The sequence below is a fragment of the Macrobrachium rosenbergii genome, chromosome 3, assembly GCF_040412425.1.
Source record: "Macrobrachium rosenbergii isolate ZJJX-2024 chromosome 3, ASM4041242v1, whole genome shotgun sequence".
Classification (NCBI taxonomy): domain Eukaryota; kingdom Metazoa; phylum Arthropoda; class Malacostraca; order Decapoda; family Palaemonidae; genus Macrobrachium; species Macrobrachium rosenbergii.
The window spans coordinates 76,596,236-76,610,771 of record NC_089743.1 but is presented as its reverse complement, the minus strand read 5'-3'; the positions used below and the strand labels follow the sequence as shown (position 1 = coordinate 76,610,771).

At 39.6% G+C, this 14,536-nt stretch overlaps 2 protein-coding genes across 2 annotated transcripts in view; one reads left to right on the top strand and one right to left on the bottom strand.

Moving 5' to 3' along the window:
- LOC136851590 (polyamine-transporting ATPase 13A2-like) overlaps positions 1 to 14,536 on the bottom strand; it is a 227,693-nt gene that overhangs the window by 212,793 nt on the left and 364 nt on the right. The window contains exon 2 of the mRNA XM_067125881.1: positions 539 to 598. Coding sequence (XP_066981982.1) covers positions 539 to 572 — 34 coding nt within the window. The 5' untranslated portion in view covers positions 573 to 598. The remainder of the gene's footprint in view (positions 1 to 538; positions 599 to 14,536) is intronic.
- The window catches only part of LOC136851583 (glutamate receptor ionotropic, delta-2-like), a 67,526-nt gene continuing 67,141 nt past the window's right edge, over positions 14,152 to 14,536 (top strand). Inside the window, exon 1 of the mRNA XM_067125867.1 lies at positions 14,152 to 14,191. Coding sequence (XP_066981968.1) covers positions 14,152 to 14,191 — 40 coding nt within the window. The remainder of the gene's footprint in view (positions 14,192 to 14,536) is intronic.

The window sequence follows — 14,536 nt, the reverse complement described above, 5'->3', positions numbered from 1 at the left end:
TACTGTACTTAATTCTGGCTTTAACTTCACATACGTTATAAATATACCGTATTGTATAATAAATTTTGTATAACAGTATTATGCTCTTGCTGGTTTGCTAATTCCAGACTTAAAACATACAAAAATGTTTAACAACTTGGTATATGGGTTCCTTTTACTGCTATGGCAAAGAATAACAATTGAAAAAGAGTAAGAACTTATGAAAAGCACCAGCTGGTGTCCAAACCAAGTATAAAGCTGAAGCACAATGAGGATTCCTCTCTGGCTACCAGTTTTTGCACAGCTAGCAGCAACATTTATCAAGCAGTCTTAAATAATAAAAAAAATCTGGACATATCAGAAAAAGTTATGTAACTGAAAAAATTTTCCTCTTATAATAAACAAAATACATACCAAAAAAATATATGCATTAATACTACTGTAGTTGTTATGCTAATATAGAAAAATCATTAACTATTTACAAATTTACTACCCAAATTCAACATTATCACCTTTCAAGTCAAAACAACAAATAAAAATCTGAAAGTATTGTACTTACTGGTTGGCCTTAAATCAATTTTCCTGTGTGTCATCTCAGACTATTTAACAGTAGATGCATCTGAAGGAAGAAAGGTAAGTATCGTAAATATTTAATCATGACTAAATGGGAAATACATTTCTTGAAACAAAATATAAATACTTAATTTAAGATATATTTTTTAAATACTGTACTTACCTCTCCATTATATAGCTTTTACTTCTGTGCCAGTGGTAGTTCGACAGATTGAAACAAATAAACGAGAACACTCAGTTTTCTATGAATACAGTAGACCCCTACTTTTTCGCAGGGATAGCTTCCAGAACACACTGCCGAAATGCAAAATCTCCTCTAAAAACACTTATAACTGCTTATAGCTGCCAAATACCCTGTACCCCTTAAACTAAAATGGTTATAACTGCTTATTTTAACAGTTTACTGCCCATTTTAATAGTTCAAACAAAAATATATCTTAAATTACCATACTAAAGCAATTTAATATCATTTCAAACAAAAATACACCCCAAACCACCACTCCAAAACACCCAAAGTCATCTTACATTACCTTTCTACAACTGCTACTCTTAAGTAAATAGAGTAAACCCCCGTACGCGGGAGATGCATACCAATCCGAGAATACTTAAAACCCCTCTAAAAACACTTAGAACTGCCTATTTTGATAGTTTAAACACAAGAAAAACCCTCTAAAAATGCTTATACCTGAGTATTTTAACAGTTTTATCACAAAAAGTGCATTTAGTCATGAAAATTATATGAAAATACGGCAATTAGTAAAAATTTCTCAGTGAAAAATACCATGAATCGTGATAACGCGAATACGGGGGTTTACTATATAGCCCTAAAATGCTTTTAACTGCCTATTTTAACAGTACATTGCCCAACTTAACATTTCAAACCAAAACATACCCCAAATTATCATCCCAAAATACCCCAATATCATTTCAAAGTCACCTTACAATATCAAGTACCCACCTACAACTGTTACTCTTAAGTATCCCCTATAATTCAAACAGGCACATTTTCTTTTGCCTAATGTAACTTTGCTCGTCATCTACTGTACTGCGCATAATGTACATACATATTTTGCTATGTTGTAAGATGATTCTGAAACTATATCTACTGTACAGTACGTATTTTAGGATAGTACTAATGTATAGAGCATATCTAAAATAAGTGGGCAGTTTTGAATGACGGGACACATTCCTCCAAACAGAATGCTAGGTTTGATATGTCATGTTAGTATTTTAGTATTTTCGTGATTACGTACAAATAGATTTAAGATGAAAAAAATGATTTACTGTACAGGCAGTCCCTGGTTAACAGCGGGCTCGGTTAACAGTGATTCGGTTTTATGGTGCTTGTCTAGCAACGAAAATCGGCAATTTTCGGCGCCAAAAATCGCAGATTTCTGCTTATTGGCGCCGATAATTGGGTATTGGCACTGATACATACCTAACAGAGGTGCCAATAACCGAAAATCCGCTGATAACCCCTGAAAATTGTCGAAAAAGCGCCGAATTCACTGATTTTCGGTTAGCGGTGATTTTCGGTTATCTCCAACACCCTCAGAAACGGAACCCCGACGATAACCGGGGACTGCCTGTACTAATTTTCAAACATTACAGTAATATTACTGCATGTAAACACAGCGGATATCAATGATATGCATTTTTTTTTCTTAAAGATGTTCGACCTGTAATTCTAAAGACCGAAAAGCTCTAACAACCAAAATATCTTCTGGAGAAAAGTAATAATTTACAAGCTAAACGGTACAACTAGACAGTATTTATACTAATGATGATTTAAATAAAGGTTGTTTTGCTTGTTGTATCCAATTACAGTACAGTGTATTGCATGTATAGTATTTTTATCGCACTGTTACTGTATTACTGAATATAAACCTTGTCATCATATGCCATTTGCATTTGATATCGTTTACATTCTCAAAATCTCGGCTGACTGCCATTAGTTGCTAGAAGAAATGTAATTCTGAGATACTTTTTCTTGTAAATTAACAAAGTTGGCATTACAACGTGCACATTACTTGATAGCATAAGCAGTAAGTGTGATTTTGCTAGTTCTGGACATCACTTTCACCTGCCCATTACTGTATTTGTTTTATTCAGCCTCGGCTATAACCTGCAGCTTTAATTTACTGGTATTCTTTCTTAAGATCTCCATTGCGTGAAGAATGAATAAAAATGTATTTTATTTTTACTTATGGAAGCCACAATTGAGAATTGGCAGGGTTTAACAACTTGACACCTTTAAGGCAACTCTTAATAAACGCTCAATAGTTACGGTAAACGACATCGGCAATCAGCTGTATCTCAATTTGGTTGTTTATGCCGGTACAGGTTTACAATTGCTTCATCTAGAATTCTAAAAACTGAAATATTGTTAGTGGATGATGGAGCATCATTAGTACTGTGTTACAGTTGAAGAGAGAGAGAGAGAGAGAGAGAGAGAGAGAGAGAGAGAGAGAGAGAGAGAGAGAGACTTTTGCCCCAGTTAGGTTGTTACACTGACAGATATCCATAACCAAAAGTCGAATACAGTATTGTATATTCCTTTTACGCAGAATAGGAAAGACCCTTGTTTGAACAGAAGCAGGGAAGATTGTGTCTTTTCCTTGGGTTGTTCTGGATAGGAACAGTGTGCTAAGGGACCAACTAAACAAGAGGAATAGTATTCTGCATACAGAATGACTCTCAATTTTCAACTATACCAGTTTCTGTTAGAACTAATAAATCTGAATGTAGGCATACCTATAATGACATCATCTAGTTAGATAAAAAATATTTAATGATGTCATAAGTATATATATATATATATATATATATATATATATATATATATATATATTATATAAATATAAATATAAACCTATACATTATGTATATATACTACATATGTGTTTCAATATATATACTGTATACCTAAAGAAGGGATGATGGTTTATCTGATAACATTGCTACTTGTGCTCTACTTGACATACACACTACTTGAAGTTCCTCTGATTGCTAAAAACTCATGGTTATAGGCATAACAGACCTCCTCCAATACCAGTTAAACACCTGAAATTCTATATCTCCCACGATCATGCCCCAGACCTACAATGATGCATCTAAAGGACTAGATCCTTCTTCCCATGAGAGCTTAAACTAACATCAAATCTGATAAGAGACCACCTGTTGACCCATGTTCAGGAAACAGGAAAGAACCCAACCCCGATTCTTGCCAGGTCAAAAAACTTCCCCAAAATCATATGACCTTGATGAGAAGACCTCTGCTTCGCTAATAAAAACTCCTGTATGGACTGAAAACCTCTTACAAGTGATAGCAGTAATAAATGATGCAAATAAAGGCAAAACTTTCTCTGCAAGAAAACCCTGAACCTTGAGAATATCTTTAACTCTAAAATCAAAAACCTGCACAGGGATTAGTCCTTCCCAAATGCTACCTCCATACTTGGAAAGAGACCCTTTGATTATGAAGTAGTTCTCTTTCTCCAACGTATGGCATCAAGAAAGAAAAATCTTAGGAGAGGCTCCTTTACATGAACTGCATTAAAGCCTTGAACATACAAAAGCCACCTAATGAAATACAGCTCAAATGAAGGTTCTACTTCCACAAAATCATACGTTAACCTCTCCTTACAGAACGTATTTAACCACTTCAAAAAAGAAATTGTGCCACTTATACACTGGTTGTATATCAGACACCTAATTCATCAATCAACAGAAGCACAAGCAATTGCCCTTCCGCCACAGAAAAGGTAGGATATGTCTTAGCTACCAAAAATATGCCAGAGAGACTGGGGGTAAAGACTATCACACTCAATGGCAGAAGAGCAGCAGCTGATTGCACTAAACTAACCCCTGATACGCTTCCACTGAGGGTTAAAAACTCCTCTTTAAACACTGCTGGCAAAACCATTTGTTCTGGCTCATATGGAAGACTGATTCGGTTGGAAACCTGTCGGCTCAACCAGATATTCTAAATTCTGATCATATAAATCGTGCGATAATGAGAACATTTCTAAACAAAGGGGGAATTGGAAAAACAAAACAGTACCAACTATTTACCAATAGAAACTCCTGCAACTGAAAAAGGAATGAAAATCCCCGAAGCAGAATGTTGAGACTACTAACAGCAACCACCTGCCTAGTTAAATGGAAGCCAAACCAATAGCACATGCCAAAATTCTCTATAGGCAGATAATAGTCAAGCAGGAGACACGTGCACAGACGATACGAGCACATGCGATAAGAGCACAACCAGTAGAAGTGCAAGCGAAAAGCACACAAAACTAAAGGCACACAAGTGATACAAGTGCAAGCCATAAGTGTGCAAGCGACAGGTGCACAAGCCATAGGCGGGCATGTGATAGGCAAAAGTCATAGGCATGCAAGAGACAGGCGCACAAGCCATAGGCGGGCACGCAATAGGCATAAAAGCCATAGATGCACATGCTATAGGAGCACAAGCCATGGATGTGCACAAGATAGGCATGCACGTGAGAGGCATACAAGCCATAAACACACAAGCTATGTGTGTGCATGCGATAGGGTGCAAAGACGGTTTTTGGGAAGGAGTCTCGGAAAACCTACCGATAACCGAAGAGGTCTGGGAACCGCTCCTTCAGGGGCCAAAACAGGGCTGTGAGGGTCATGGTTGCACTGTGGTGAGCTTGAAATTTGTTAATCACTTCCCTGATCATGCTGAAGGGTGGAAAAGCGTACAGATCCAGATTGGACCAGTCTTGCAGAATGGTGTCTGTTGCCCAAGCAAGAGGATCTCGGGCTGGAGAGCAAAAGAGAGGAAGGCGATGGTTCTTGGAGGTGGCAAACAGGTCTAATGTTGGCTTGCCCCACAATTTCCAAAGATCCAGACAAACCAGGGGATCCAAGGTCCATTCGATGGGAAGGATATGCTTCTGATGGCTCAACTCGTCTGCCAAAACATTAAATTTCCCCTGGTTAAATCGGGTGACCAGAATCACTTGATTTTGATCAGCCCACAGGAATAGATCTCTAGCTGCCTGGCAAGGAGAAAAGGAATGAGTGCTGCCTTGTTTCCGGATATAAGCTATGGCCACAGTATTGTCTGCATGCACTACCACTGTCTTGTTGCAGACCATGGTTGAGAAACACTGAAGGCCTAGGTGAACCGCTTTCAGTTCTCTGACATCTATATGTAGACTTTACTACTCTGGGGTCCATGTACTGGATACTTCCTGATTCTCTAGTAGGTCTCCCCAGCCTATGCCCAAGGAGTCTGAATAAAACTCTAAGTCGGGGCTCAGATGTTGAAGGGACTTCCTTTCTGAGTGTCTTTCTTCGGACAGCCACCATCGCAGGTCCGATTTGATCTTTGGGGTGATTGGCAACACGTAAGTGTCTGGCTGTGTTTTCCTGTCCCAGTTGGCCTTTACAAAGAATTGGAGAACTCACATGTGCAGTCTGCCCAGTTTGACAAACATCTCTATGGATGCCAGAATCCCCAGTAGGCTCATCCACTGTTGAACTGAGCAAGACGAAAGGGTTAGAACATTGGGGACCGTCCGTAGGCAGCTGGAAATTCACTTGGGAGACGGAAAAGCCCGAAAAGTCAGAGAGCTGAAAGTCATCCCCCAATAGAGGATCTCTTGCGACGGGGTCCACTGAGACTTCTGGAGATTGATAAGAAGGCCCAGTTCCTTGGTAAGAAGAAGAATCTTAGTCAAGTCCCTCATGCACTTTTCCTTTGACAGGGATCAAAGCAGCCAGTCTTCTGATAAAGACTGACATTGATCCCTATTAAGTGGCGCCATTTTGAGAGAGGAGCGACGACTCACATGAACACTTGAGGGTCCATCGAAAGGCCGAAGCAAAGGGGCCGAAACTGATAAATTTGTCCTGAAAAACGAACCTTAGATACTTCTTGAAGTCTGGATGGACTGGAATGTGGAAGTATGCATCCTGCATATACAGTATAAAGTTAGCATCTAGTCGTCCTGGTGAATGGATGAAAGGACTGAATGGTTTGTCTCCATCTTGAATTTTGTCTTCCAGACAAATGGTTGAGGGTGCTTACATCGAGGACTGGTCTGATGTTTTCAGAACAATGAAGAGACAGTTATAAAAGCCCTCTGTGCTGGTGTTCTCGACTTCCCCTATGGTCTTCTTTTGGATCAGGGAGGAAACTTCCCCCAAAAGGGCCGAATGTCTCTCTGAGGGCCTCGGGTAAGCCAACAATGTGATGGGAGAAGTAACTAATTGGGGGCTCTCCAGGAACAGTATGGCGTAGCCCTCCCTCAGAACCTTGATGATCCACAGCTCTGCTCCTCTGATCAGCCACTTTTCCCAAAACTTTAAGAGTCTGGCTCCTACTGGAGCATGAAGGACTTCCTTCTCACTTTTTGGGCAGTCTTGGCTGAGCCATTCTTAATGGGCCTGGCCATGAATCGGACATTGGAACGAGTCCTAAACTAAGATCTGGGTCTACATCCAAGAAAGGGCTGCTGCTGGATGGGAGAGGCTGTCTTGGGTGCAAAAGCAGGGAATCCTTGGGATGCATGGAGGACTGGGCCAACAAATCTTGCGTCGATTTCTTCTGAAGGTCGGACACAATTTCCTTAACTGTGTTCTGAGGGAAGAGGTGATGCTGGTCCAGAGGCGAAAATAACAGGGCTGATTTCAGCAATCTGTGTGACTCCCTTAGTAGTACAGGAGCACCAGAGTTCTCTCTTTTCTAGCAATCCCAAGGTAAATAGAGCGGAAAGCTCTAGAGAGACATCTCTAATGGCCTTGTCCACAGAGGACAGGACTCCCAGCCAGTCCGAGGCTATGCCTACCGATAAATCCTGGAAGTCCTCTACTTTCTTAGACAGTGCTCCCACTGTCCAGTCAAGAAATCTAAAAACTTCAAAAACCTTGAAAAGATCCTTGACAAGGTGGTCTAGTTCTGCTGAAGAAAACATTATCTTCGCCGACGAGAACACACAACGTCGAGAAGAGTCGATGAGGCCAGAGAGGTCCCCTTGAGAGGAGGTGCGACTCCCAAAGGAGCTTCCCCACTGACGTAAGATAAATACCTCCTACGGATAAAGCGAGAGAGAGGGAGGAAAGGCGAAAGACACTTTTCATTGCTCCCTTTTAGCTGAAAGCCAATCTCCCATCTCCTTGAGAGACTTCTTGGAGGACAAAGAAAATGTTATTTTCACAATAAAATGACATTTTTATAATAAAATAAAGTTTTATATATACTTACCAAGTAATTAAATATCTATATAGTAGTTTCTAACTGGTACGACAGCTTAAATTCAAAATTCATGGTAACGCTTTGACTGTTTGGTGAAGGTGACCGGTACTGCCCACTAATGGCAATACAGTACAAGGAATGACTTAGCAGATATCCTCATTCTGTTTATGTTTATGTCCATCAGACGGGAGGAGGGAGGGCTCTGATCATGTAACTACTTGGTAAGTATATAAAAAACTTTTATTATAAAAATGACATTTTTATATAAATAACTTACCAAGTAATTACATAGCTGAATACCACACTGACAGGAGGTGGGATAGATGGACATATTTTATTCCAAAACATTAAGTCATGTAATGAATTAGAAATGCTTGTCATTTCTTGTTAGTTACGGGGGCCTGCAGTAGATACTGCCTCAGGTTGGTGCTCAACTTGACCTGTAGTGGCGCGGCAGTAAAGCTGAGGGTCGCCTCTACTTCAGTGGGAGCTTTGTAGCCGAAGAGTATATACTCTGAGGGCTGCCAAAGCATTACAAAATAAAAAACAAGTGCCCTTTTCCTGGGTGCAGTATCGCAATAAAAACAACCAGATAACACTGTCACCTACACTGAAATGGAAACCACAACCCATCCACTGAGAGTGGTGGGTCTCCAGGTACCTTGCACCCCTCGATTCCCTAAAACTCGGCACCTTACTACAAAGTGAAGAGACAATAAGAGAAAATCCTATGCTTCCTTCCACGATACCATGCCAATTACTAATAAACGCAAGGTACTGCCAAATTTTAACACTGCTTCACTTCCTGAAAACAGTGAGAAGCCACGATTGCACTTCAAGAAGGACTACTGTAGAATGGACGTAAGGGACAAGTAGTGCCTGAAAGCTATTAAGGTGGAAGCTGTTCTGATGTCTTTAGCTTTTACTTAATACAGTATGAGGAAAATGCTCTCCTAAATCTGAGTGTCTCAGAAAACAAAGTCCATTAGGATAAAGGACTAGATGATCTAATCAGAGGGCGAGACAAGTTCTTGTCATAACACCCTAGGGGTATGGATGCATGGTCTTGAGCTTCAAGTCCCTTTCAGGTAATATCTGAACATTCCAGCTGGACGGAGAGCTCTTTATTCTTCCTCGGAGCCAGTGAGCACTCCTGGGCGCTCAGAGTATTGTATAAGCTGGCGACAGGTTGTGGTTGACGTCGGCCTTCGAAGCTAACTTCTTAGGTGCGGCAACAGGTGTGCAGACCGAGGTTTACATGCCCGCGGCTCCCGAAACGCTAGACCCAGGGGTCAACGATTCGGTTCCCTGACCCGAAGGACAGGAAGAGCCGACGAGACATCCCACTGCTTCCCCTGTGGAGGGAGGCAGTCCCTTAGAAGTCCCAGAATGGGATTTCTTAGAAGGCGGGGGAGAGTTGGCCTTCTTCTTCAACTGACAAGCCTTGGAAGAAGAAGGGGAGGAGGTAGCAGACAGTGGGGCCAGGAAGCCAGGCAGCAGCGGCACTGAGTGATGGGATGCCGGCGTGGCAGTTGCCTGGGTAGCCAGGTGAGAAGAGACAGTCACTGGCATCTTAGCAAAAGCAGTCATCGTAATTGTGCTGATTGTAGCAGTACCCGCGGTGTGGGTCAGATGAGCCAAGAGACCTTCCAGTGATGGTAGACTAAGACCCAGGCAGAGCCAGGTTGAGTCGAGATCTGAAGCCTGCTTCCCAAGAGAAGCCTCTACTGCCAAACCTGACGATAAAGTCTGGTTAAGGGAGGGAGACTCCGCTTGTTCTGGGGGGGGGAAAAATTCCCCACCCCGGGCGAGGATAGGCCCCCGAGAAGAGATCGTCCTGATCGTCCGCTCCCCCACACTGTTCCAAGCCCGACAAAGCGAGCGAAGAATACCAAGGGAGTCCTCTCCTGAAGGAGAGGCAGCTAGAGGGGGAAGCTTGCCAGGAGAGAGAAAAGATCCCGAAAGATTAGCCACCAAGGGAGTCATCAGAGGCATGTAACCCTCAGACGACACCTTGGAAGGCTTCCTCCGGTACTGTTTCCTCCCTTCAAACCTCGCCCACTGCTCAGCCGACCAGGAGCAACACTTAGTAAAAGAAGATTCCCGTGAACACACATGACCCCTGCAAGAAGAGCAAAGAGTGTGCAGGTCCACATCAACTTTCGATCTGAAACTATTACATTTCTTCCCGCCAACCCCAGGACACAAACACTGAGGGAAGGCGGGCTTACGAGGTTTATTTCCTTCATGAATTGCATGATTATGAAAAAAAACACAAAGCAAACAACAAAAAGAAAAGATCCCACCGGAAAAACAGCTCAATGGAAGTCAGGGCAGAGAGCAAAGAAACACGTCTGTACCACATGATGGCCGAAAGCAAATTGGGATGTTATTGGAATGTTTACATCTGGGAGAGTGGGACCACCTTGTTTGAAAGTTCAACGGCCGTTTCCAGCTTCGCTGAAAGTAATTCCTAAAGTAGAGTACCAATGGTTTGTATATTGTGTTGGAACAAATGTATTTCACAAACCAATCAGAGGATTCTCTAAATCATTATTTCCATATCAAGAAGATGCATCTGCCTAAAATGTTACCTTTTATGCGGTAAAATTACATTCCCATTTCTCAATTCCTGTAAAGAAATGCAGACGTGATAGATATGGAATGCAATCTTTATAAAACAGAATGAGTGCTCTTTGAATGTAATTAAAAAGGCAGTTGTTCTGTAACTAACTTCTATTACAAATGCAGTTGTTCTTAAATTCTATTAAAAAAGCAGTTGTTCTGTAAGTCTTGATGAACTACACCAACATCTGATAAATAAAAGGAGTTGGCCTCTATACCAACTTTCCCAGGAGAATGGAAAATACTAAGAGCAGCAAGAATCACAGCAGAGGGCCTGCTAATGTTATCAGCAGAAAACTGATACTGTAATGCATTTTGTGCTTTTACTGTGCAGAGCTTTCCTGCAAAGAGAGGAGAGGGTTTCTGTGTTAAAGCAGAAATACAGTAGTGCTAGGTTGATGACAAAGGGCAACAGAAGCACAACGATCGATGCATGCACCACATCTACCATGGGAGCAGTGCGTGCATCATCAGCACTGCACTCTTAACATGTATGTCAGTGTCAACTGTTTTCACATGTGTGAATGGAAGTGCTGAGGTTATGCATTTCCTGTGACTCATAAGACCTCCAGCCATTAAGTGCTAGCTGAAAGACCTAACCCTCCAAAGTGTATAGGCTGTGGGCTGATAACCCTTGATGAGTTACAGATAGAAGTTGAGAGCAGTCAAGAGAAACAAAACCTTTAAAACTTATTGCACTTTACAACATATGGGAACATCTTTGATTTACCCTTACAGGCATAAGTGTTGAAAATTAGTCCTTGATGAACTTGACTTGCTGAATATTGATGACCAAGAAGCAGACAGAAATCTAGCAAAATGGAGGTGCTTAACCCTTAAATGCCGACTGGACGTATCGTACATCGACTAAAATTGTCTGTTGGGTGCCGAGTGGACGTACCGTACGTCGACTACAAAAAATTTCAACCTTCGGTCAACTTTGACTCGGCTGAAATGGTCGAAAAACGCAATTGTAAGCTAAAACTCTTACATTCTAGTAATATTCAATCATTTACCTTCATTTTGCAACAAATTGGAAGTCTCTAGCACAATATTTCGATTTATGGTGAATTTTTGAAAAAACTTTTCCATACGTCCACAAGGTAACTCGGCCGAAAATTTCAGAAATTATTTCGTCATTTTGTTGTAATGTTTGCACCGGTTTATATTAGTCGTTACATAAGTTTTTATATATGGAGATGTGCAATTTCATGTAGAATACAACAGAAAACAACTCATGGTTGTAGCTTCTATCAGTTTTGAAATATTTCTTATAAATCATGATAAGTGCCAAAATTTCAACTTCGGTCAACTTTAACTCGACCGAAATGGTAGAAAAACGCAATTAAGCTAAAACTCACACATTCTAGTAATATTCAATCATTTAACTTCATTTTGCAACAAATTGGAAGTCTCTAGCACAATATTTCGATTTATGGTGAATTTTTGAAAAAACTTTTCCCTTACGTCCACGTGCGGTAACTCTGCCAAACATCTCTGAAATTCTTTTGTCACTTTGTCGTAATGTTTGCACTGGTTTATATTAGTCGTTACATAAACTTTTATATATGGAAATGTGCGCAATTTCATGTAGAATATAACAGAAAATAACTCATGGTTGTAGCTTTTATCAGTTTTGAAATATTTCCATATAAATCACAATAAGTGCCAAAATTTCAACCTTCGGTCAACTTTAACTCAACTGAAATGGTTGAAAAACTTAATTGTAAGCTAAAACTTTTACATTCTAGTAATATTCAATCATGTACCTTCATTTTGCAACAAACTGGAAGTCTCTAGCACAATATTTCGATTTATGGTGAATTTTTGAAAAAAACTTTTTCCTTACGTCCGCTCAGTAACTCGGTGGAACATCTTGGAAATTCTTTCGTCACTTTGTCGTAATGTTTGCACCGTTTTATTTTAGTCGTTACATAAAGTTTTATATATGGAAATGTGGGCAATTTCATGTAGAATACAAAAAATATAACTCATGGTTGTAGCTTTTATCAGTTTTGAAATATTTTCATGTAAATCACGATAAATAGAAAAAATTCTACTTTTGGTCAACTTTAACTCGACCGAAATGGTCGAAAACTGCAAATGTAAGCTAAAACACTTACAGTCTAGTAATATTCAATCAATTACCTTCATTTTGCACCAAACGGGAAGTCTCTAGCACATCATTTCGATTTATGGTGAATTTTTGAAAAAACTTTTTACGTCCCGGCGTTAATTCATGCATCATTTGTGATAATATTTTCTCTGTGTTGCTTTGATCGTTTACAATTTGTTATATACCAAAATCATTGCAATTTAGTGTACAATACAAAGAAAAAAAAATAACTCGTTAGCTTTAACCGTTTTGCTCACAGCGTGATTTGTATACAATTATATATGAAATTTTTTTTTTGCGCTGTCATATATTTTAATATTTATATATGATAATGATATTTTTTTCATTTCTGATGGTTGCATACTAAACTTCAGGCAATGACAAAAAAAGGAGCCAAAAATGAACTCTTAATCTTAAAAACTAAGCGTGCTGTGATTTTTTGAAAAAAACTTTTTTTCCGCTTCGGCGCTAACTCCCGAAGTTCTATTATCCTCACAACATTTCTTCACTGAATAGGACTGATCAGATGGTGTTCCTCAAACAATATAATTATAGTTTTCCTAATTATTTCTTCTCTCTTAATCTTCTTAATACTTTGTTCTCACGTATTTCCTCTCTAGTACATCAGTTGAAACTAAAATTTGTCAAGATAAATTTCCGAATATGCCAGGTAGGACAAATGGCTATAGTGAACCTCTTTACTCATTTTGTTTAGAACACCCAAACAACCATCCTTAATTTAATAATTCAAACTATCAAAGCACATAACACAGTCCTCTTATTTTTCTGGCAAGCTAAATAAAGTAGGTTAGAAGAAGATCAACACCACCCTAGCCTAGTGTTAGACTGTATATGGACTTATGATTTGGGTGTAGTGTACCCATCTAACCCAAGCACTTCCTGACAAATGCTACCTCCATCACCTTTTCATGCATTTTGTCTATTTTTTTTTTCTCTTTGTGTTAATGCATTTCACTACCCTACACTAGTCTAGTTTTTTGGCTTTTGCCCCCAAAACACCCAGTTTTCCTTCAGGGATTAGGACCCAATAGGCTAACTGTTGAACATCCTATGGGGTAAAATCAGCAGAATGATGGGTATTATTTTATTTAGACCATTATTGCATTTTGGCCTTGAATATGCTCTGCCTTGAATATGCTCTGAACGTTTCAAACACTCGTTTTGCTAGAAAATGAGTACCTTCTTGGGACCACAGTGGGAAAGCAGGATATTTGGGTGGGGGAGAAAACAAGTTAAATACAAGGACCTTAATCCAACTGATAATTCTGTCAGATTAATATAAGTTTAGCGAATATTATCAAACTAATTTCATGCACTACAGTAAGGACCTGATACTCTAGGTCATTTGCTAATGAAATGAACATCAGATACGCTCAAAGCACACATTAAAACATATGAGAATTATTATATTATATTATTTAAAATATAATAATGGTTTAAAGTATAAACTTATCAAATAATGAGTTTCCTGCACCAATAATAATAGTCAAATGTGCAAGAACCCCAAGATATGCAGCCCGAAAAATATGCAATTCATGTTTTACATGAAATTATCTAACATAGCCTATAATAACCTAATTGGGTAGTAAAGTTTTACTTTAGCACCATGTCCACTCACATGAACAAATTTACTACCAGCCCCAAGGGTATGAGCATCAAAACAAACAAAAGACAGTAAACATCTCAGTAAAAGTAAATCTGCAATAGTTTTTAGTATACGGCCTATTTTATATCAAGTATACTAGGCTAAGGAGAGCAAGGCTGAAAACGCAGCAAAATAACTCGGAGAAATGTTATCAAAGTATACTGGTACCAATTAGTCTACCATTAAATCAGCTTAGGTTACTATATTACCACAGCCTAAGAAGGATAGTCTATGGTTTACCTCCCTCGATAACCTACAGCTATTTGTATTTCAAAGGACAGACTATACTGAAATTTAATGAAGCCCAGGTTAACCAACCTACTGGAAGTACTCTAGGCTACCAGAA